The following is a 25,853-nucleotide window of genomic DNA, read 5'->3' as shown; positions in this document are numbered from 1 at the left end:
GTAATGTAAATCGTTATTTTCCTGTTTGGTTCTTTTGCTCATCTATGTATTGTCAGGCGCTGCGGAACCCCTGTGGCGCCATATAAATAAACAATAATAAATGATCACTAATTGCTTGTATATTCTGATGGCCTTGAGACGTGGGCTGGACATTCACATAAATATGTCAGCGGTAGTAGGTAACTCGGTAAATATAACAGATCTGATGCTCATGGAGAGGAGGGCAAGTTTTGATATTATTTTGGATGGTTGTGTACAGCGCACAGAAGCCATTTACTACCAGAAGGTACTATGCTAATTATCAGGCCTCATTGAGCTGAAGTTTGTCGGTTTTGTACTCGCAGAGGTTACGCCCTGGGAATGATAACAATCTGCATTTACTCAGAAGATTTGGCAGCAGTTGCCTCTTATGTGCTCGGGGAGTACTGGAAAACATGTCAGGTCAGCCCCTCCCAACATCTGTGGTGAATATTATTGGGCTGTAGTTTCCTCTCTGCTCCACCACAAACGTCTCATTAGAGGCACAGGATTCACGCATCATTTTCTGTCCTGAATAAGGAACCAGCTCTGTCCGCCCAGCGGATATCTGTATCTCCCCGAGAGCTTCCAGCTGCTCAGGTTTTCAGGGTTGCCTTGGGTGAGACCATTTGAGACACAATGATCACTTTGTTATGTTTGTGTGCGATGCAGGATGTGCCATGTGGTAGGCGCGGGTTACATGCCGGAAGCTTAGAACATGAGTGCATATATTATATGTGTTCATCCTTTATTTATACGGCGCCACAAGGGATGCGCAGCGCCCAGTTACAGGGCACATAAACCAGTAAGCATTGCAGTAACCGGTAACGTACAGCTGAATACAATGTAGGCCAAGAACAGGGCACGTCACCACATCTGTGTCATTTGGTGCCATCCAAGAAGAAACCCACATAAGGGCAGAGGGCCCTGCTCATGAGAGCTGACATTCTCTGCGGCCAATGGGATAACTGGTGTCAGTATCGCTATATAGCGACACATCGCCCTCTAGGAACATGCATTACTGGACAGTAAGGATATCCCGAAGTAGACCGCAATACGACATCCGTGAGCCATGCTCCTGCTCCGGACATTTACCGATACGGCCGGGTGATTATGACGCAGTTGTCGGATCTGGCGTCCTGCCAGTCCCAGATTTGCCAGAACCGGCCTGTCCTTGGCGTAGTGATTTTATATCAGATTACATGTCAGGAACTCTGGCCTAGAACACAGAACTCATTATATTATAATCATATTCCAGACAAACAATAGTTACAGAGACAAGTTACAGCGATAACAGCGCAGTTTGCTGATAAGTGAAGTGGGGCATACAGCGCGTTGGTAAATACAATCACTTCGCACGTACTTGGGGATGACCTGAGTTGCCCACAGTATTATCTTACCTTTATTATAGAGAATTGGCAGCGCTGAGCTCATGCAATCAGCTTGTGTACACACGTTCCTCGCAGAGCAAACCCTACTTCTAGTGTCTGCCAAGTCCAGGCAGGGTGTGGGTCCTACCAGCCGCATTCACCTTGGGCCTGATTGGAGCTGACGCCTCTTTCCCCAAACGGATTGGCCGCAGGGGTACAGATGGTGTAGCGACCCTTGTCTGACGTGGAGGTCTGTGTTGCAGATACATCTTGGGGCAGAATGACTTAGCTGCAGAATAGGCCCCGGCAGCTGCTGCACTATTACAGAAAGCAGATTCTACTTGCAGCATATGGAAGAAAATGTGCAATGGCAGCAGCGCTGTAACTGGGCGTGTGGATGGGCAGGGCGGTAATTAGGGCTGTAGGGAGTAAGCTGCAGGGTAGGGGGCACTTGTTAATTATCAGTGTTAAGGCCCCCATACACTAGTCATATTTGGCCTGTTTTATTCCGATTCAGATGTGCGACTGAGTCTCAGATTCATCTGACAAAAATATCATCTTAAGACCCTGTACACTGATATATCTGATATTTCTGACGCTGAATTCGGATGCAATTTCCCTTGAATGGTTTTGTCCATCTAAGAAGGATTTTGTCAGAAAGAGTGAACTAGAATAAGGCCCTATATACCTGGGTCGCAGTGTACGGTGTAACAATATATCAGCGTCTCAGTGCACGGTGTAATGACATAGCGGAGGCTCAGTATACAGTGTAATGACATAGTGTGTGTGTGTGGGGGGGGGCAGGATGACTGTGTTGGTGGCATCACATGATGCACAGGTAGTTGGGGTGGGGGGCAGGACTGTGTCAGTGACGTCACAGCATGTACAGGTAATTGGGGTGGGGGGGGCAGGACCGTGTCAGTGACGTCACATCATGCACAGGTGATTGGGGGGGGGGGGGGGGGTGCAGGACCGTGTCAGTGACGTCACAGCATGTACAGGTAATTGGGGTGGGGGCGGGCAGGACCGTGTCAGTGACGTCACAGCATGTACAGGTAATTGGGGTGGGGGGGGGGGGGGGGGTGCAGGACCGTGTCAGTGACGTCACAGCATGTACAGGTAATTGGGGTGGGGGGGGGTGGGGGGGCAGGACTGTGTCAGTGACGTCACAGCATGTACAGGTAATTGGGGTGGGGGCGGGCAGGACCGTGTCGGTGACGTCACAGCATGTACAGGTAATTGGGGTGGGGGGGGGGGGGTGCAGGACCGTGTCAGTGACGTCACAGCATGTACAGGTAATTGGGGTGGGGGGGCAGGACTGTGTCAGTGACGTCACAGCATGTACAGGTAATTGGGGTGGGGGGGGTGGCAGGACCGTGTCAGTGACGCCACATCATGTACAGGTAATTGGTGTGGGGGGCAGGACCGTGTCAGTGACGTCACAGCATGTACAGGTAATTGGGTTGGGGGGCAGGACTGTGTCAGTGACGTCACATCATGTACAGATAATTGGGGTGGGGGGCAGGACTGTGTCAGTGACGTCACATCATGTACAGGTAATTGGTGTGGGGGGCAGGACCGTGTCAGTGACGTCACATCATGTACAGGTAATTGGGATGGGGGGCAGGACCGTGTCAGTGACGTCACATCATGTACAGGTAATTGGGGTGGGGGGCAGGACTGTGTCAGTGACGTCACATCATGTACAGGTAATTGGGGTGGGGGGCAGGACTGTGTCAGTGACGTCACATCATGTACAGGTAATTGGGGTGGGGGGCAGGACTGTGTCAGTGACGTCGCATCATGTACAGGTAATTGGGGTGGGGGGCAGGACCGTGTCAGTGACGTCACATCATGTACAGGTAATTGGGATGGGGGGCAGGACCGTGTCAGTGACGTCACATCATGTACAGGTAATTGGGGTGGGTGGCAGGACCGTGTCAGTGACGTCACAGTATGTACAGGTAATTGGGATGGGGGGCAGGACCGTGTCAGTGACGTCACATCATGTACAGGTAATTGGGGTGGGCGGCAGGACTTTGTCAGTGACGTCACAGCATGTACAGGTAATTGGGGTGGGGGGCAGGACCTTGTCAGTGACGTCACAGCATGTACAGATAATTGGGGTGGGGGGGCAGGACCGTGTAAGTGACGTCACAGCATGTACAGGTAATTGGGGTGGGGGGGCAGGACCGTGTCAGTGATGTCACAGCATGTACAGGTAATTGGGGGGGGGCAGGACCTTGTCAGTGACGTCACATCATGTACAGGTAATTGGGGTGGGGGGCAGGACTGTGCCGGTGACGCGTTGGGGGGCTGCCCAGCAATCCTATCTGAGCTGCGGAGAGGAGGAGGAGGAGGGGGCAGCGGCTGATGATGGCGAGCCCGGCGGAGAGTGGGGGATCGGCGGCCGGACACCAGGTACCAGTCCCCGGATTACCCCCCCACCCCCAGCCCCCATATATCTAGGTGACATTATTATTACGGGGGCAGGTGTCACGTGATCCCGTATAATAAACCAGCAGCTCCCCCCCTCCTCCTACATACACGCACCGGCCTCCGGTTATATAATCGCTGTGGGACTGTATCGGGGGTGGGGGAGGGGTGACCGGGTCACTGCGGCATGTTCCGTGTGATGGTCATGTAGAGATGCTGCAGCGTCAGAGCGGCCGGCGGAGTCCCCCCCAGCTCCCCCCCTCCGCTATAAATAGCCTGTGATTGTGTACAATGTAACAAGCGCTGTACTGCTGTGTATAGGGGGTGACATCAGGATACTATCTATGCCGGGCGCCCTGTACTGCTGTGTATAGGGGGTGACATCAGGATACTATCTATGCTGGGCGCCCTGTACTGCTGCGTATAGGGGGTGACATCAGGATACTATCTATATACTGCTGTGTATAGGGGGTGACATCAGGATACTATCTATGCTGGGCGCCCTGTACTGCTGTGTATAAGGGGTGACATCAGCATACTATCTATGCCGGGCGCCCTGTACTGCTGTGTATAGGGGGTGACATCAGGATACTATCTATGCCGGGCGCCCTGTACTGCTGTGTATAGGGGGTGACATCAGGATACTATCTATGCTGGGCGCCCTGTACTGCTGCGTATAGGGGGTGACATCAGGATACTATCTATATACTGCTGTGTATAGGGGGTGACATCAGGATACTATCTATGCTGGGCGCCCTGTACTGCTGTGTATAAGGGGTGACATCAGGATACTATCTATGCCGGGCGCCCTGTACTGCTGTGTATAGGGGGTGACATCAGGATACTATCTATGCCGGGCGCCCTGTACTGCTGTGTATAGGGGGTGACATCAGAATACTATCTATGCTGGGCGCCCTGTACTGCTGTGTATAGGGGGTGACATCAGGATACTATCTATGCTGGGCGCCCTGTACTGCTGTGTATAGGGGGTGACATCAGGATACTATCTATGCTGGGCGCCCTGTACTGCTGTGTATAAGGGGTGACATCAGGATACTATCTATGCCGGGCGCCCTGTACTGCTGTGTATAGGGGGTGACATCAGGATACTATCTATGCTGGGCGCCCTGTACTGCTGTGTATAGGGGGTGACATCAGGATACTATCTATGCCGGGCGCCCTGTACTGCTGTGTATAGGGGGTGACATCAGGATACTATCTATGCCGGGCGCCCTGTACTGCTGTGTATAGGGGGTGACATCAGGATACTATCTATGCTGGGCGCCCTGTACTGCTGTGTATAGGGGGTGACATCAGGATACTATCTATGCCGGGCGCCCTGTACTGCTGTGTATAGGGGGTGACATCAGGATACTATCTATGCTGGGCGCCCTGTACTGCTGCGTATAGGGGGTGACATCAGGATACTATCTATATACTGCTGTGTATAGGGGGTGACATCAGGATACTATCTATGCTGGGCGCCCTGTACTGCTGTGTATAAGGGGTGACATCAGGATACTATCTATGCCGGGCGCCCTGTACTGCTGTGTATAGGGGGTGACATCAGGATACTATCTATGCCGGGCGCCCTGTACTGCTGTGTATAGGGGGTGACATCAGAATACTATCTATGCTGGGCGCCCTGTACTGCTGTGTATAGGGGGTGACATCAGGATACTATCTATGCTGGGCGCCCTGTACTGCTGTGTATAGGGGGTGACATCAGGATACTATCTATGCTGGGCGCCCTGTACTGCTGTGTATAAGGGGTGACATCAGGATACTATCTATGCCGGGCGCCCTGTACTGCTGTGTATAGGGGGTGACATCAGGATACTATCTATGCCGGGCGCCCTGTACTGCTGTGTATAGGGGGTGACATCAGGATACTATCTATGCCGGGCGCCCTGTACTGCTGTGTATAGGGGGTGACATCAGGATACTATCTATGCCGGGCGCCCTGTACTGCTGTGTATAAGGGGTGACATCAGGATACTATCTATGCCGGGCGCCCTGTACTGCTGTGTATAGGGGGTGACATCAGGATACTATCTATGCCGGGCGCCCTGTACTGCTGTGTATAGGGGGTGACATCAGGATACTATCTATGCCGGGCGCCCTGTACTGCTGTGTATAGGGGGTGACATCAGGATACTATCTATGCTGGGCGCCCTGTACTGCTGTGTATAGGGGGTGACATCAGGATACTATCTATGCCGGGCGCCCTGTACTGCTGTGTATAAGGGGTGACATCAGGATACTATCTATGCCGGGCGCCCTGTACTGCTGTGTATAGGGGGTGACATCAGGATACTATCTATGCTGGGCGCCCTGTACTGCTGTGTATAGGGGGTGACATCAGGATACTATCTATGCTGGGCGCCCTGTACTGCTGTGTATAGGGGGTGACATCAGGATACTATCTATGCTGGGCGCCCTGTACTGCTGTGTATAGGGGGTGACATCAGGATACTATCTATGCTGGGCGCCCTGTACTGCTGTGTATAGGGGGTGACATCAGGATACTATCTATGCTGGGCGCCCTGTACTGCTGTGTATAGGGGGTGACATCAGGATACTATCTATGCTGGGCGCCCTGTACTGCTGTGTATAGGGGGTGACATCAGGATACTATCTATGCTGGGCGCCCTGTACTGCTGTGTATAGGGGGTGACATCAGGATACTATCTATGCTGGGCGCCCTGTACTGCTGTGTATAGGGGGTGACATCAGGATACTATCTATGCCGGGCGCCCTGTACTGCTGTGTATAGGGGGTGACATCAGGATACTATCTATGCCGGGCGCCCTGTACTGCTGTGTATAGGGGGTGACATCAGGATACTATCTATGCCGGGCGCCCTGTACTGCTGTGTATAGGGGGTGACATCAGGATACTATCTATGCCGGGCGCCCTGTACTGCTGTGTATAGGGGGTGACATCAGGATACTATCTATGCCGGGCGCCCTGTACTGCTGTATATAGGGGGTGACATCAGGATACTATCTATGCCGGGTGCCCTGTACTGCTGTGTATAGGGGGTGACATCAGGATACTATCTATGCTGGGCGCCCTGTACTGCTGTGTATAGGGGGTGACATCAGGATACTATCTATGCTGGGCGCCCTGTACTGCTGTGTATAGGGGGTGACATCAGGATACTATCTATGCTGGGCGCCCTGTACTGCTGTGTATAGGGGGTGACATCAGGATACTATCTATGCTGGGCGCCCTGTACTGCTGTGTATAGGGGGTGACATCGGGATACTATCTATGCTGGGCGCCCTGTACTGCTGTGTATAGGGGGTGACATCGGGATACTATCTATGCTGGGCGCCCTGTACTGCTGTGTATAAGGGGTGACATCAGGATACTATCTATGCCGGGCGCCCTGTACTGCTGTGTATAGGGGGTGACATCAGGATACTATCTATGCCGGGCGCCCTGTACTGCTGTGTATAGGGGGTGACATCAGGATACTATCTATGCTGGGCGCCCTGTACTGCTGTGTATAGGGGGTGACATCAGGATACTATCTATGCTGGGCGCCCTGTACTGCTGTGTATAGGGGGTGACATCAGGATACTATCTATGCCGGGCGCCCTGTACTGCTGTGTATAGGGGGTGACATCAGGATACTATCTATGCTGGGCGTCCTGTACTGCTGTGTATAGGGGGTGACATCAGGATACTATCTATGCTGGGCGCCCTGTACTGCTGTGTATAGGGGGTGACATCAGGATACTATCTATGCTGGGCGCCCTGTACTGCTGTGTATAAGGGGTGACATCAGGATACTATCTATGCCGGGCGCCCTGTACTGCTGTGTATAGGGGGTGACATCAGGATACTATCTATGCCGGGCGCCCTGTACTGCTGTGTATAGGGGGTGACATCAGGATACTATCTATGCTGGGCGCCCTGTACTGCTGTGTATAGGGGGTGACATCAGGATACTATCTATGCTGGGCGCCCTGTACTGCTGTGTATAGGGGGTGACATCAGGATACTATCTATGCCGGGCGCCCTGTACTGCTGTGTATAGGGGGTGACATCAGGATACTATCTATGCCGGGCGTCCTGTACTGCTGTGTATAGGGGGTGACATCAGGATACTATCTATGCTGGGCGCCCTGTACTGCTGTGTATAGGGGGTGACATCAGGATACTATCTATGCTGGGCGCCCTGTACTGCTGTGTATAGGGGGTGACATCAGGATACTATCTATGCCGGGCGCCCTGTACTGCTGTGTATAGGGGGTGACATCAGGATACTATCTATGCCGGGCGCCCTTTACTGCTGTGTATAGGGGGTGACATCAGGATACTATCTATGCTGGGCGCCCTGTACTGCTGTGTATAGGGGGTGACATCAGGATACTATCTATGCTGGGCGCCCTGTACTGCTGTGTATAGGGGGTGACATCAGGATACTATCTATGCTGGGCGCCCTGTACTGCTGTGTATAGGGGGTGACATCAGGATACTATCTATGCTGGGCGCCCTGTACTGCTGTGTATAGGGGGTGACATCAGGATACTATCTATGCCGGGCGCCCTGTACTGCTGTGTATAGGGGGTGACATCAGGATACTATCTATGCCGGGCGCCCTGTACTGCTGTGTATAGGGGGTGACATCAGGATACTATCTATGCTGGGCGCCCTGTACTGCTGTGTATAGGGGGTGACATCAGGATACTATCTATGCTGGGCGCCCTGTACTGCTGTGTATAGGGGGTGACATCAGGATACTATCTATGCTGGGCGCCCTGTACTGCTGTGTATAGGGGGTGACATCAGGATACTATCTATGCTGGGCGCCCTGTACTGCTGTGTATAGGGGGTGACATCAGGATACTATCTATGCTGGGCGCCCTGTACTGCTGTGTATAGGGGGTGACATCAGGATATGCTGGGCGCCCTGTACTGCTGTGTATAGGGGGTGACATCAGGATACTATCTATGCTGGGCGCCCTGTACTGCTGTGTATAGGGGGTGACATCAGGATACTATCTATGCTGGGCGCCCTGTACTGCTGTGTATAGGGGGTGACATCAGGATACTATCTATGCTGGGCGCCCTGTACTGCTGTGTATAGGGGGTGACATCAGGATACTATCTATGCTGGGCGCCCTGTATTGCTGTGTATAGGGGGTGACATCAGGATACTATCTATGCTGGGCGCCCTGTATTGCTGTGTATAGGGGGTGACATCAGGATACTATCTATGCTGGGCGCCCTGTACTGCTGTGTATAGGGGGTGACATCAGGATACTATCTATGCTGGGCGCCCTGGCTGTACTGCTGTGTATAGGGGGTGACATCAGGATACTATCTATGCCGGGCGCCCTGTACTGCTGTGTATAGGGGGTGACATCAGGATACTATCTATGCCGGGCGCCCTGTACTGCTGTGTATAGGGGGTGACATCAGGATACTATCTATGCTGGGCGCCCTGTACTGCTGTGTATAGGAGGTGACATCGGGATACTATCTATGCTGGGCGCCCTGTACTGCTGTGTATAGGGGGTGACATCGGGATACTATCTATGCTGGGCGCCCTGTACTGCTGTGTATAGGGGGTGACATCAGGATACTATCTATGCCGGGCGCCCTGTACTGCTGTGTATAGGGGGTGACATCAGGATACTATCTATGCTGGGCGCCCTGTACTGCTGTGTATAGGGGGTGACATCGGGATACTATCTATGCTGGGCGCCCTGTACTGCTGTGTATAGGGGGTGACATCGGGATACTATCTATGCTGGGAGCCCTGTACTGCTGTGTATAGGGGGTGACATCGGGATACTATCTATGCCGGGCGCCCTGTACTGCTGTGTATAGGGGGTGACATCGGGATACTATCTATGCTGGGCGCCCTGTACTGCTGTGTATAGGGGGTGACATCAGGATACTATCTATGCTGGGCGCCCTGGCTGTACTGCTGTGTATAGGGGGTGACATCAGGATACTATCTATGCCGGGCGCCCTGTACTGCTGTGTATAGGGGGTGACATCAGGATACTATCTATGCCGGGCGCCCTGTACTGCTGTGTATAGGGGGTGACATCAGGATACTATCTATGCTGGGCGCCCTGTACTGCTGTGTATAGGGGGTGACATCGGGATACTATCTATGCTGGGCGCCCTGTACTGCTGTGTATAGGGGGTGACATCAGGATACTATCTATGCTGGGCGCCCTGTACTGCTGTGTATAGGGGGTGACATCAGGATACTATCTATGCTGGGCGCCCTGTACTGCTGTGTATAGGGGGTGACATCAGGATACTATCTATGCTGGGCGCCCTGTACTGCTGTGTTTAGGGGGTGACATCAGGATACTATCTATGCTGGGCGCCCTGTACTGCTGTGTATAGGGGGTGACATCAGGATACTATCTATGCTGGGCGCCCTGTACTGCTGTGTATAGGGGGTGACATCAGGATACTATCTATGCTGGGCGTCCTGTACTGCTGTGTATAGGGGGTGACATCAGGATACTATCTATGCCGGGCGCCCTGTACTGCTGTGTATAGGGGGTGACATCAGGATACTATCTATGCCGGGCGCCCTGTACTGCTGTGTATAGGGGGTGACATCAGGATACTATCTATGCTGGGCGCCCTGTACTGCTGTGTATAGGGGGTGACATCAGGATACTATCTATGCTGGGCGCCCTGTACTGCTGTGTATAGGGGGTGACATCAGGATACTATCTATGCTGGGCGCCCTGTACTGCTGTGTATAGGGGGTGACATCAGGATACTATCTATGCTGGGCGCCCTGTACTGCTGTGTATAGGGGGTGACATCAGGATACTATCTATGCTGGGCGCCCTGTACTGCTGTGTATAGGGGGTGACATCAGGATACTATCTATGCTGGGCGCCCTGTACTGCTGTGTATAGGGGGTGACATCAGGATACTATCTATGCTGGGCGCCCTGTACTGCGGTGTATAGGGGGTGACATCAGGATACTATCTATGCTGGGCGCCCTGTACTGCTGTGTATAGGGGGTGACATCAGGATACTATCTATGCTGGGCGCCCAGTACTGCTGTGTATAGGGGGTAACATCAGGATACTATCTATGCTGGGCGCCCTGTACTGCTGTGTATAGGGGGTGACATCAGGATACTATCTATGCTGGGCGCCCTGTACTGCTGTGTATAGGGGGTGACATCAGGATACTATCTATGCTGGGCGCCCTGTACTGCTGTGTATAAGGGGTGACATCAGGATACTATCTATGCTGGGCGCCCTGTACTGCAGTGTATAGGGGGTGACATCAGGATACTATCTATGCTGGGCGCCCTGTACTGCTGTGTATAGGGGGTGACATCAGGATACTATCTATGCTGGGCGCCCTGTACTGCTGTGTATAGGGGGTGACATCGGGATACTATCTATGCTGGGCGCCCTGTACTGCTGTGTATAGGGGGTGACATCAGGATACTATCTATGCTGGGCGCCCTGTACTGCTGTGTATAGGGGGTGACATCAGGATACTATCTATGCTGGGCGCCCTGTACTGCTGTGTATAGGGGGTGACATCAGGATACTATCTATGCTGGGCGCCCTGTACTGCTTTGTATAGGGGGTGACATCAGGATACTATCTATGCTGGGCGCCCTGTACTGCTGTGTATAGGGGGTGACATCAGGATACTATCTATGCTGGGCGCCCTGTACTGCTGTGTATAGGGGGTGACATCAGGATACTATCTATGCTGGGCGCCCTGTACTGCTGTGTATAGGGGGTGACATCAGGATATGCTGGACGCCCTGTACTGCTGTGTATAGGGGGTGACATCAGGATACTATCTATGCTGGGCGCCCTGTACTGCTGTGTATAGGGGGTGACATCAGGATACTATCTATGCTGGGCGCCCTGTACTGCTGTGTATAGGGGGTGACATCAGGATACTATCTATGCTGGGCGCCCTGTACTGCTGTGTATAGGGGGTGACATCAGGATACTATCTATGCTGGGCGCCCTGTACTGCTGTGTATAGGGGGTGACCTCAGGATACTATCTATGCTGGGCGCCCTGTACTGCTGTGTATAGGGGGTGACATCAGGATACTATCTATGCTGGGCGCCCTGTACTGCTGTGTATAGGGGGTGACATCAGGATACTATCTATGCTGGGCGCCCTGTACTGCTGTGTATAGGGGGTGACATCGGGATACTATCTATGCCGGGCGCCCTGTACTGCTGTGTATAGGGGGTGACATCAGGATACTATCTATGCTGGGCGCCCTGTACTGCTGTGTATAGGGGGTGACATCAGGATACTATCTATGCTGTGCGCCCTGTACTGCTGTGTATAGGGGGTGACATCAGGATACTATCTATGCTGGGCGCCCTGTACTGCTGTGTATAGGGGGTGACATCAGGATACTATCTATGCCGGGCGCCCTGTACTGCTGTGTATAGGGGGTGACATCAGGATACTATCTATGCTGGGCGCCCTGTACTGCTGTGTATAGGGGGTGACATCAGGATACTATCTATGCTGGGCGTCCTGTACTGCTGTATATATGGGTGACATCAGGATACTATCTATGCTGGGCGCCCTGTACTGCTGTGTATAGGGGGTGACATCAGGATACTATCTATGCTGGGCGCCCTGTACTGCTGTGTATAGGGGGTGACATCAGGATACTATCTATGCTGGGCGCCCTGTACTGCTGTGTATAGGGGGTGACATCAGGATACTATCTATGCTGGGCGCCCTGTACTGCTGTGTATAGGGGGTGACATCAGGATACTATCTATGCTGGGCGCCCTGTACTGCTGTGTATAGGGGGTGACATCAGGATACTATCTATGCTGGGCGCCCTGTACTGCTGTGTATAGGGGGTGACATCAGGATACTATCTATGCTGGGCGCCCTGTACTGCTGTGTATAGGGGGTGACATCAGGATACTATCTATGCTGGGCGCCCTGTACTGCTGTGTATAGGGGGTGACATCAGGATACTATCTATCTATGCTGGGCGCCCTGTACTGCTGTGTATAGGGGGTGACATCAGGATACTATCTATGCTGGGCGCCCTGTACTGCTGTATATAGGGGGTGACATCAGGATACTATCTATCTATGCTGGGCGCCCTGTACTGCTGTGTATAGGGGGTGACATCAGGATACTATCTATGCTGGGCGCCCTGTACTGCTGTGTATAGGGGGTGACATCAGGATACTATCTATGCTGGGCGCCCTGTACTGCTGTGTATAGGGGGTGACATCAGGATACTATCTATGCTGGGCGCCCTGTACTGCTGTGTATAGGGGGTGACATCAGGATACTATCTATGCTGGGCGCCCTGTACTGCTGTGTATAGGGGGTGACATCAGGATACTATCTATGCTGGGCGCCCTGTACTGCTGTGTATAGGGGGTGACATCAGGATACTATCTATGCTGGGCGCCCTGTACTGCTGTGTATAGGGGGTGACATCAGGATACTATCTATGCTGGGCGCCCTGTACTGCTGTGTTTAGGGGGTGACATCAGGATACTATCTATGCTGGGCGCCCTGTACTGCTGTGTATAGGGGGTGACATCAGGATACTATCTATGCCGGGCGCCCTGTACTGCTGTGTATAGGGGGTGACATCAGGATACTATCTATGCTGGGCGCCCTGTACTGCTGTGTATAGGGGGTGACATCAGGATACTATCTATGCTGGGCGCAGAGCTCCCTGTACTGCTGTGTATAGGGGGTGACATCAGGATACTATCTATGCTGGGCGCCCTGTACTGCTGTGTATAGGGGGTGACATCAGGATACTATCTATGCTGGGCGCCCTGTACTGCTGTGTATAGGGGGTGACATCAGGATACTATCTATGCTGGGCGCCCTGTACTGCTGTGTATAGGGGGTGACATCAGGATACTATCTATGCTGGGCGCCCTGTACTGCTGTGTATAGGGGGTGACATCAGGATACTATCTATGCTGGGCGCCCTGTACTGCTGTGTATAGGGGGTGACATCAGGATACTATCTATGCTGGGCGCCCTGTACTGCTGTGTATAGGGGGTGACATCAGGATACTATCTATGCTGGGCGCCCTGTACTGCTGTGTATAGGGGGTGACATCAGGATACTATCTATGCTGGGCGCCCTGTACTGCTGTGTATAGGTGGTGACATCAGGATACTATCTATGCTGGGCGCCCTGTACTGCTGTGTATAGGGGGTGACATCAGGATACTATCTATGCTGGGCGCAGAGCTCCCTGTACTGCTGTATATAGGGGGTGACATCAGGATACTATCTATGCTGGGCGCCCTGTACTGCTGTGTATAGGGGGTGACATCAGGATACTATCTATGCTGGGCGCCCTGTACTGCTGTGTATAGGGGGTGACATCAGGATAATATCTATGCTGGGCGCCCTGTACTGCTGTGTATAGGGGGTGACATCAGGATACTATCTATGCTGGGTGCCCTGTACTGCTGTGTATAGGGGGTGACATCAGGATACTATCTATGCTGGGCGCCCTGTACTGCTGTGTATAGGGGGTGACATCAGGATACTATCTATGCTGGGCGCCCTGTACTGCTGTGTATAGGGGGTGACATCAGGATACTATCTATGCTGGGCGCCCTGTACTGCTGTGTATAGGGGGTGACATCAGGATACTATCTATGCTGGGCGCCCTGTACTGCTGTGTATAGGGGGTGACATCAGGATACTATCTATGCTGGGCGCCCTGTACTGCTGTGTATAGGGGGTGACATCAGGATACTATCTATGCTGGGCGCCCTGTACTGCTGTGTATAGGGGGTGACATCAGGATACTATCTATGCTGGGCGCCCTGTACTGCTGTGTATAGGGGGTGACATCAGGATACTATCTATGCTGGGGGCCCTGTACTGCTGTGTATATGGGTGACATCAGGATACTATCTATGCTGTGCGCCCTGTACTGCTGTGTATAGGGGGTGACATCAGGATACTATCTATGCTGGGCGCCCTGTACTGCTGTGTAAAGGGGGTGACATCAGGATACTATCTATGCTGGGCGCCCTGTACTGCTGTGTATAGGGGGTGACATCAGGATACTATCTATGCTGGGCGCCCTGTACTGCTGTGTATAGGGGGTGACATCAGGATACTATCTTTGCTGGGCGCCCTGTACTGCTGTGTATAGGGGGTGACATCAGGATACTATCTATGCTGGGCGCCCTGTACTGCTGTGTATAGGGGGTGACATCAGGATACTATCTATGCTGGGCGCCCTGTACTGCTGTATATAGGGGGTGACATCAGGATACTATCTATGCTGGGCGCCCTGTACTGCTGTGTATAGGGGGTGACATCAGGATACTATCTATGCTGGGCGCCCTGTACTGCTGTGTATAGGGGGGTGACATCAGGATACTATCTATGCTGGGCGCCCTGTACTGCTGTGTATAGGGGGTGACATCAGGATACTATCTATGCTGGGCGCCCTGTACTGCTGTGTATAGGGGGTGACATCAGGATACTATCTATGCTGGGCGTCCTGTACTGCTGTGTATAGGGGGTGACATCAGGATACTATCTATGCCGGGCGCCCTGTACTGCTGTGTATAGGGGGTGACATCAGGATACTATCTATGCTGGGCGCCCTGTACTGCTGTGTATAGGGGGTGACATCAGGATACTATCTATGCTGGGCGCCCTGTACTGCTGTGTATAGGGGGTGACATCAGGATACTATCTATGCTGGGCGCCCTGTACTGCTGTGTATAGGGGGTGACATCAGGATACTATCTATGCTGGGCGCCCTGTACTGCTGTGTTTAGGGGGTGACATCAGGATACTATCTATGCTGGGCGCCCTGTACTGCTGTGTATAGGGGGTGACATCAGGATACTATCTATGCTGGGCGCCCTGTACTGCTGTGTATAGGGGGTGACATCAGGATACTATCTATGCTGGGCGCCCTGTACTGCTGTGTATAGGGGGTGACATCAGGATACTATCTATGCTGGGTGCCCTGTACTGCTGTGTATAGGGGGTGACATCAGGATACTATCTATGCTGGGCGCCCTGTACTGCTGTGTATAGGGGGTGACATCAGGATACTATCTATGCTGGGCGCCCTGTACTGCTGTGTATAGGGGGTGACATCAGGATACTATCTATGCTGGGCGCCCTGTACTGCTGTGTATAGGGGGTGACATCAGGATACTATCTATGCTGGGCGCCCTGTACTGCTGTATATATGGGTGACATCAGGATACTATCTATGCTGGGCGCCCTGTACTGCTGTGTATAGGGGGTGACATCAGGATACTATCTATGCTGGGCGCCCTGTACTGCTGTGTATAGGGGGTGACATCAGGATACTATCTATGCTGGGCGCCCTGTACTGCTGTGTATAGGGGGTGACATCAGGATACTATCTATGCTGGGCGCCCTGTACTGCTGTGTATAGGGGGTGACATCAGGATACTATCTATGCTGGGCGCCCTGTACTGTTGTGTATAGGGGGTGACATCAGGATACTATCTATGCCGGGCGCCCTGTACTGCTGTGTATAGGGGGTGACATCAGGATACTATCTATGCTGGGCGCCCTGTACTGCTGTGTATAGGGGGTGACATCAGGATACTATCTATGCCGGGCGCCCTGTACTGCTGTGTATAGGGGGTGACATCAGGATACTATCTATGCCGGGCGCCCTGTAATGCTGTGTATAGGGGGTGACATCGGGATACTATCTATGCTGGGCGCCCTGTACTGCTGTGTATAGGGGGTGACATCAGGATACTATCTATGCCGGGCGCCCTGTACTGCTGTGTATAGGGGGTGACATCAGGATACTATCTATGCCGGGCGCCCTGTAATGCTGTGTATAGGGGGTGACATCAGGATACTATCTATGCTGGGCGCCCTGTACTGCTGTGTATAGGGGGTGACATCAGGATACTATCTATGCTGGGCGCCCTGTACTGCTGTGTATAGGGGGTGACATCAGGATACTATCTATGCTGGGCGCCCTGTACTGCTGTGTATAGGGGGTGACATCAGGATACTATCTATGCTGGGCGCCCTGTACTGCTGTGTATAGGGGGTGACATCAGGATACTATCTATGCTGGGCGCCCTGTACTGCTGTGTATAGGGGGTGACATCAGGATACTTTCTATGCTGGGCGCCCTGTACTGCTGTGTATAGGGGGTGACATCAGGATACTATCTATGCTGGGCGCCCTGTACTCCTGTGTATAGGGGGTGACATCAGGATACTATCTATGCTGGGCGCCCTGTACTGCTGTGTATAGGGGGTGACATCAGGATACTATCTATGCTGGGCGCCCTGTACTGCTGTGTATAGGGGGTGACATCAGGATACTATCTATGCTGGGCGCCCTGTACTGCTGTGTATAGGGGGTGACATCAGGATACTATCTATGCTTGGCGCCCTGTACTGCTGTGTATAGGGGTGACATCAGGATACTATCTATGCTGGGCGCCCTGTACTGCTGTGTATAGGGGGTGACATCAGGATACTATCTATGCTGGGCGCCCTGTACTGCTGTATATAGGGGGTGACATCAGGATACTATCTATGCTGGGTGCAGAGCTCCCTGTACTGCTGTGTATAGGGGGTGACATCAGGATACTATCTATGCTGGGCGCAGGGCTCCCTGGGCTGTATGTATGTATATAGGGGGTCCCCTGTGCTGTATATAGAGGGTGACTTCAGGCTACTATCTATGCTGGGCAGAGTGTGCTCTGTGCTGTATATAGGGGGTCCCCTGTGCTGTATATAGAAGGTGACCTCAGGCTACTATCTATGCTGGGCAGAGTGTGCTGTATATAGGGGGTCCCCTGTGCTGTATATAGAGGGTGACTTCAGGCTACTATCTATGCTGGGCAGAGTGTGCTCTGTGCTGTATATAGGGGGTCCCCTGTGCTGTATATAGAGGTGACCTCAGGCTACTATCTATGCTGGGCAGAGTGTGCTGTATATAGGGGGTCCCCTGTGCTGTATATAGAGGGTGACCTCAGGGTACTATCTATGCTGGGCAGAGTGTGCTCTGTGCTGTATATAGGGGGTCCCCTGTGCTGTATATAGAGGTGACCTCAGGCTACTATCTATGCTGGGCAGAGTGTGCTGTATATAGGGGGTCCCCTGTGCTGTATATAGAGGGTGACCTCAGGGTACTATCTATGCTGGGCAGAGTGTGATCTGTGCTGTATATAGGGGGTCCCCGGTCCCAGGAAACATTCACTTGTCTGTTTTGTTAAGTTTAATAAGTATCATTAATAAAATAATATGTAAAACTAGTTGCTAATGGCAGTTACACGTGGAAACCGCACCTTTATCTGATCAGGAACAGGACTGTCAGTGATTGGGGATCTGGCGGTTCTGCAGCCAATGTTGGGGTCTGAGCTATACTAGGGTCACATCAATACAATAACTATAATAATAAGAAAACTGTATATTCAGAATGTTTCAGAAGCTGGTGCGGATCTCACACACATCAAGGGCACCTTCATAAACTGTTATATAGCTGCAAGATAAGGGTAACGATCTGTGACCAGGCTCCTGTAACCAAACCGGTTCCCAAGGCCTCCGAGTGCACAGAGAGCCAGGTCTGAGGGGGGATATGTGGGCAGTATGGATCTCCTGTAACCAAACCGGTTCCCAAGGACTCCAAGTGCACAGAGAGCCAGGTCTGAGGGGGGACATGGGGCAGTATGGATCTCCTGTAACCAAACCGGTTCCCAAGGACTCCAAGTGCACAGAGAGCCAGGTCTGAGGGGGGATATGTGGGCAGTATGGGGCTCCTGCAACCAAACCGGTTCCCCAAGGCCTCCGAGTGCACAGAAAGCCAGATCTGAGGGGGGACATGGGGGCAGTATGGGTCTCCTGCAACCAAACTCCCCAAGGACTCCAAGTGCACAGAGAGCCAGGTCTGAGGGGGGACATGGGGGCAGTATGGATCTCCTGTAACCAAACCGGTTCCCCAAGGCCTCCCAGTGCACTGAGAGCCAGGTCTGAGGGGGGACATGGGGCAGTGTGGGTCTCCTGTAACCAAACCGGTTCCCCAAGGCCTCCCAGTGCACAGAGAGCCAGGTCTGAGGGGGGACATGGGGCAGTATGGGGCTCCTGCAACCAAACCGGTTCCCCAAGGCCTCCCAGTGCACAGAGAGCCAGATCTGAGGGGGGACATGGGGGCAGTATGGGTCTCCTGTAACCAAACCGGTTCCCCAAGGCCTCCCAGTGCACAGAGAGCCAGGTCTGAGGGGGGACATGGGGCAGTATGGATCTCCTGTAACCAAACCGGTTCCCCAAGGCCTCCCAGTGCACAGAGAGCCAGATCTGAGGGGGGACATGGGGGCAGTATGGGTCTCCTGTAACCAAACCGGTTCCCCAAGGCCTCCCAGTGCACAGAGAGCCAGGTCTGAGGGGGGATATGTGGGCAGTATGGGGCTCCTGCAACCAAACCGGTTCCCCAAGGCCTCCGAGTGCACAGAAAGCCAGATCTGAGGGGGGACATGGGGGCAGTATGGGTCTCCTGTAACCAAACCGGTTCCCCAAGGACTCCAAGTGCACAGAGAGCCAGGTCTGAGGGGGGATATGGGGGCAGTATGGGGCTCCTGTAACCAAACCGGTTCCCCAAGGACTCCAAGTGCACAGAGAGCCAGGTCTGAGGGGGGGATATGGGGGCAGTGTGGGTCTCCTGTAACCAAACCGGTTCCCCAAGGACTCCGAGTGCACAGAAAGCCAGATCTGAGGGGGGCCATGGGTGCAGGTTGGGGCTCCTGCAACCAAACTGGTTCCCCAAGGACTCCGAGTGCACAGAAAGCCAGATCTGAGGGGGGGGGGGGGGGACATGGGGGCAGTATAGGTCTCCTGTACCCAAACCGGTTCCCCAAGGACTCCCAGTGCACAGAAAGCCAGATCTGAGGGGGGACATGGGGGCAGTGTGGGTCTCCTGTAACTAAACCGGTTCCCCAAGGACTCCAAGTGCACAGAAAGCCAGATCTGAGGGGGGACATGGGGGCAGTATGGGTCTCCTGTACCCAAACCGGTTCCCCAAGGACTCCGAGTGCACAGAAAGCCAGATCTGAGGGGGGCCATGGGTGCAGAATGGGGCTCCTGCAACCAAACTGGTTCCCCAAGGCCTCCGAGTGCACAGCACGCTAGAACTGAGGGTGGATATGGGGGCAGTGTGGGTCTCCTGCAACCAAACTGGTTCCCCAAGGCCTCCGAGTGCACAGCAAGCTAGAACTGAGGGTGGACATGGGGGCAGTATGGGGCTCCTGTTGCTGGATAGGGCATTTGTCTCCAGAACCTACTGTATTCATACAATGCTCTGACAACAACTACAAGTCTCCAAATCACAATGACCTACCCTGCTGTATTGTGCAGGAGACTCCCTGAAATAGTAACGCTCTCCCATACTCCCTGCAGATTCAGCAATCTCCCTAATTGCACCTAACCCACATTATACAGCTGTTACATCAACCAATCAGAGATGTATACAGTCACATGGGATCATCAGCAGCAATTCCATTGGTACAGCACAATGGGGCAGATGTATTAAGCCTGGTAACATGATAATGCACTGGCCAATCAGCTGTGTTTGAAAAATGACAGCTGGGAGTTGATTGGCTGCTGCGTTATCACCTTCCACTTTACCAGGCTTAATCCATCTGCCCCAATTATACATTTGGCTATGTGCATTTTATAAAAGGTTTCTCGTGGCCACTTATTCTGAACCACGTGTAATACGCGGACACGCCCTGACACGTGATATCAGTGTCTTTTCTGCAACATGTCCAGTAGATCTTGCGGAGGGCGTAGGGGCTCATGTACCTTTGGATATGTCATTGTGTATAAGGCGCCTCTCGGATGTAGCAGGCTAGCAGCCCAAGATTTGGCGGGTGCATCACTATTCTGCAAGTGCTTCACTGGCCCTTAGTCTCTTGTCGCATTTTTTGCAATGTGACCGCATTATCAATGCTTGTATGTGCGCGGTACCGTATGCGCAGATTGGCAAAAAAAATTGCTAATCACCATTTTTTTGCAATTAGCGAATGAGGCTAAATAAGGCCCTAAATCAGAGTATTAAATGGAAATGATAGCGAACAATTGGGCTCTGCTGACCCTGTGCGACACCAAATAAAGGATAGTTATAATTGGGGGTTAACAGGATGTTTTCTGGTGGTGTCAGGAAAACGCTGCCGTGCGCAGGCATGTGAGGGGAAGTCATATAGGCCCTTATTCTGGTTGGTGCGGTCAGAGCCGCACACGGGGCTCTGACCGCACAAACCAGTCCCCGCCCACCCGACGGATCGCCACGGCCGTCCGTACACGGACGGCTGGCGATCCGCATAAAAATGGTGGAGGCGTACGCCTCCACCATGCTGGGAGCTGCCCCCTGCATTCGATGGTCGTCGACCATCGAAGGCAGGTCCGCACGCCGCGGCAGCTCCCGCAAGCTCAGACCACACGGACAATCGTCCGTGTGGGAGCTTGAAAGGGGGCTGAAAGCTGACATCCGGCGACGTCAGCTTTCCGCCCCCATGGCATGGTAATGAGGGCGTCATGCCCTCATTACCATGCATACGCCCCGCGTTTTCATGGGAACGCCCATGAAACGCGGGGCGTACACATAGGGAAATGAGGGGCTGAAGCCCCTCACGCCCCTATACGCCCCCTTTGCGGCGGACGAAATCCGTCTGCGGCGAAGGGGGCTGCACATGCGCAGAATGACCTCTGCGCATGTGCAGTGGCAAAACATCGGCGGTACGGCCGCACGCGGGCCGTACCGTGCCGATTAGAATTAGGGCCATAGATAGGATATAAGATGACCATTTTTACTAGAAGTCTTTTCACTGAAATTTTGGGTCTCACTTGGGATGGGGGTGGGGCGGTGGGGGTTATAGCCATGTGTGTGGGGAATTTACCCCCTGGGTGTACCAAGTTCAGTTATTCTGCATACAGGGAATTAGCTGAGACTGGGGATTGGCAGCAGGAAATGTGGGTGCAGGGCGCAGATGAATTTGCTGCTTCAATGGTCTGAACTTGCTGACAGTATAGGAACACAGAATGTGAGGGGAGATAAGAAGCACTTGGCCCATCTAGTCTAGTACACGCACACGCTTACGCCCATCTAGACTGCCCACACGCTTACACGCTATACAGGTTGGATCTATGGGGCCTCATGTAATGTTAGACGCTAATAGTACATAGGGGCACACGAGAAGGCAGAGCGTTATTGGGGTTACTGGCATCCGTGAGCCTGGCACCGTATCACGTATCTCACTGGGGGCTAGATTCTCTATGCTTCAAAAGTGATAAAATGGAGAGGGAGAGGGATAAACAGCCAGCCAATCAGCTCCTACCTGCCATGTCACAGACTGTGTTTGAAAAATGTCAGCCAGGAGCTGATTGGCTAGCTGTTTATCACTCTCCATTTTATCACTTTTGAAGCTTAGAGAATCTGGCCCTGGATGAGACCAGTCAGCATTGCTGGTCACCTTTCTCATACACTTACAGATAACAGAGAACAATAGCTCGCACCCTGCTGACACAAAGCCCAAGGTCTGGGAACCTTTACTTATACATTTATGTATGTTATTATTGCCTGTGTTATTTGGAGGAATCTCTGTGTCAGGGGTTGTGGAATAAAAAGAAAAACCGATATTGCAGATTTACAGAAACGTTATAAAAACGTAACGAGGTTCGAAGCAAATGTTGTGGAAGAGTTTACAGAAAATCCAAGGTTACAATAATGTGTATAAGGTCATTACCTATGGCCAATAGGAGGACAGCACGCTCACAAGTGTGTGTGTGTGTGTGTGTAATATATATATATATATATATATATATATATATATATATATATATATATATATATATATATATATATTCCATTATTACCTGTTCTGCGAGAGGTGCTGGGATTTGCAGAGCTGCGTCGGTAGTGTTAGTGCACGTCTCTGAATCAGTCCATACATAAACAAAAAACCACTATGTGGAAATAATAATAATTAAATTAGTATACTTAATTAACCCCTGTTTTGATTCCCTCCTTTGGTATGCTGGCATCGGTATTCTGAAACCCGGCTTCTTGGTGTAATGGTTATTATTACTCCCTTACAGCACTGAGGTCATGGGTTCCATTCCCACCACAGCCCCAACTGTGCAGAGTTTGTATATTCTCCCAGTACTTGCGTGGGTTTCCTCCGGGTACTCTGGTTTCTGACCACATTCCAAAAATATACTGGTAGGTTAATTAGCTCCCAACAAATTAAACCTAGAATGTCTGCGTGAGTATATGTGGTAGGGAATATAGATTGTAAACTCCACTGGGGCAGGGACTGATGTGAATGTTCAACTATTCTCTGTACAGTGCTGTGGAATATGTGTGCTCTATATAATAACTGGTAATAATATTCTCTGTACAGCGCAGCGGAATATGTGTGCGCTATATAATAACTGGTAATAATAGTCTCTGTACAACACTGTGGAATATGTGTGGGCTATATAATGACTGGTAATAATAATCTCTGTACAGCGCTGCGGAATATTTGTGCGCTATATAATAACTGGTAATAATAGTCTCTGTACAGCGCTGCGGAATATGTGTGCGTTATATAATAACAGGTAATTATAGTCTGTACAGCGATGCGGAATATGTGTGTGCTCTATATAAATAACTGGTAATAATAATCTCTGTACAGCGCTGCGGAATATGTGTGTGCTCTATATAAATAACTGGTAATAATAATCTCTGTACAGCGCTGCGGAATATGTGTGCGCTATATAATAACTGGTAATAATATTCTCTGTACAGTGCTGCGGAATATGTGTGCACTATATAATAACTGGTAATATCTCTGTACAGCGCTGCGGAATATGTGTGCGCTATATAATAACTGGTAATAATAGTCTCTGTACAGCGCTGCGGAATATGTGTGCGCTCTATATAAATAACTGGTAATAATAATCTTTGTACAGCGCTGCGGAATATGTGTGCACTATATAATAACTGGTAATAATAGTCTCTGTACAGCGCTGCGGAATATGTGTGCGCTCTATATAAATAACTGGTAATAATAATCTCTGTACAGCGCTGCGGAATATGTGTGCGCTATATAATAACTGGTAATAATAGTCTCTGTACAGCGCTGCAGAATATGTGGGCGCTATATAATAACTGGTGATAATATTCTCTGTACAGCGCTGCAGAATATGTGGGCGCTATATAATAACTGGTGATAATATTCTCTGTACAGCGCTGCAGAATATGTGGGCGCTATATAATAGCTGGTAATAATATTCTCTGTACAGCGCTGCGGAATATGTGTGCGCTATATAAATAACTGGTAATAATAGTCTCTGTACAGCGCTGCAGAATATGTGTGCGCTATATAAATAACTGGTGATAATATTCTCTGTACAGCGCTGCAGAATATGTGTGCGCTATATAATAACTGATAATAATATTCTCTGTACAGCGCTGTGGCATATGTGTGCGCTATATAATAACTGGTAATAATATTCTCTGTACAGCGCTGCGGACTATGTGTGCGCTATATAATAACTGGTAATAATATTCTATGTACAGCGCTGCGGAATATGTGTGCGCCATATAAATAACACTATAACTCCCTCAAGCACCTGAGCAGTACAATCTGTGTATTACTGCAGCAGAGCACCGGACTTCCACTTAGACTATATATGAAATATTTAAAAAAAATGTAACACGAATTGTAATTCAATCTCAAAAACAGGTTTATGGAGTTTGTCTCATTCTGCCCCCTGGGTACAAGTGCTTGTATTCATCTTAAGTCTCACTGCCATAATACTGGAAGGGGGGTCATGTATGTGTAAAGTAGACTCTGGGGGTGTCCTGAGTGTGCGCAGTATATTTTGGAGCGGTTCTGCACCTGCGCAGTAGACTCTGGGGGGGTCCTGTACGTGCACAGTAGACACTGGGGGGGGGGGGGGGGGTCCTGTATGTACACAGTAGACACTGGGGGGGGGGGTCCTGTACGTGCACAGTAGACTCTGGGGGGGTCCTGCGTGTGCGCAGTAGACTCTGCTGGGGTTCAGGGGGGTCCTGTATGTGCACAGTAGACTCTGGGGGGGTCCTGTACCTGCACAGTAGACTCTGGTGGGGTTGAGGGGGGTCCTGCCCGATGTCTGCACCTGTGCCCTCTCCTCTCGCCCCTGGTCTCCATTTCTATAGCACTGATATATTATTAGTACAGGTTGTGTATAACCTCTTCTCACAGCTGCTTTTCTTCTTTCCTGTACAGAACGGTAAAAACGGCAGCAGTAAGAATGGCGCTGTCTGCAGCAATGGTGCTGAGGAGACCGTGCCCGGAGCCTTCAGGGTGAGTTGTGCCTGTCCTTTGCATGTACGGACTATATCATGGCGGTATACTGAGTACTGCAGCAATTACATAGATTCCAACACTTGTGTGTTCCCCTGTGTGGCAGCATGGTGTGTCCCAGACACAATGTTACACACTTGTGTGTGGGGCCTGATTCACAGTAGGGCTGTGCGGGTAAGTAAGTCCGTCCTTATTATGTTCCTAAATCCATGGCGATCCCTATCAGTAATCCAAGATTATTCAAACTGCTCTGATTGGCTAGTCAGGAAGACGCCCCTTGTGTGCGATGAATGAACTACTTTGTATCAATAACGCTCATTGATATAATAAACCTCATTGATAAAGTGATACAATAAATTAATTGTAGTCTACTAAATGGCGATACAGCCAGCCAACCAGAACGCTTTCTGGCAATGCTGTAACCAGTCTGCATGTACTGGGTGCAGGGGTAACAGGGAGTATCAGTGAGGGGTGCGCAGGAGTAATGGGGAGCAGCTGGGAGGGGTGCAGGGGTGACAGGGAGCAGCAGTGAGGGGTGTGCAGGGGTAACGGGGAGCAGCAGTGAGGGGTGTGCAGGAGTAATGGGGAGCAGCAGGGAGAGGTGTGCGGGAGTAATGGGGAGCAGCAGGGAGAGGTGTGCGGGAGTAATGGGGAGCAGCAGGGAG

The 25,853-nt window shown here is 51.7% G+C and overlaps 1 protein-coding gene across 3 annotated transcripts in view; it reads left to right on the top strand.

Annotated features, from left to right (window-relative positions):
* LOC146073579 (branched-chain-amino-acid aminotransferase, cytosolic-like) overlaps positions 1 to 25,853 on the top strand; it is a 71,762-nt gene that overhangs the window by 18,667 nt on the left and 27,242 nt on the right. For 2 of the 3 annotated variants that reach the window (XM_083180820.1, XM_083180821.1), the window contains exon 2: positions 25,111 to 25,188. In XM_083180820.1, the coding sequence (XP_083036946.1) occupies positions 25,111 to 25,188 (78 nt within the window). Of the gene's footprint in view, positions 1 to 3,663; positions 3,810 to 25,110; positions 25,189 to 25,853 lie in introns of those variants that run through there. The other variant, XM_083180819.1, reaches the window with a different exon arrangement.

The sequence above is a fragment of the Crinia signifera genome, chromosome 4 (genome assembly GCF_055691185.1).
Source record: "Crinia signifera chromosome 4, ASM5569118v1, whole genome shotgun sequence".
In the NCBI taxonomy this organism is placed as follows: Eukaryota; Metazoa; Chordata; class Amphibia; order Anura; family Myobatrachidae; genus Crinia; species Crinia signifera.
This window is presented reverse-complemented; position numbering and strand designations above follow the sequence as displayed.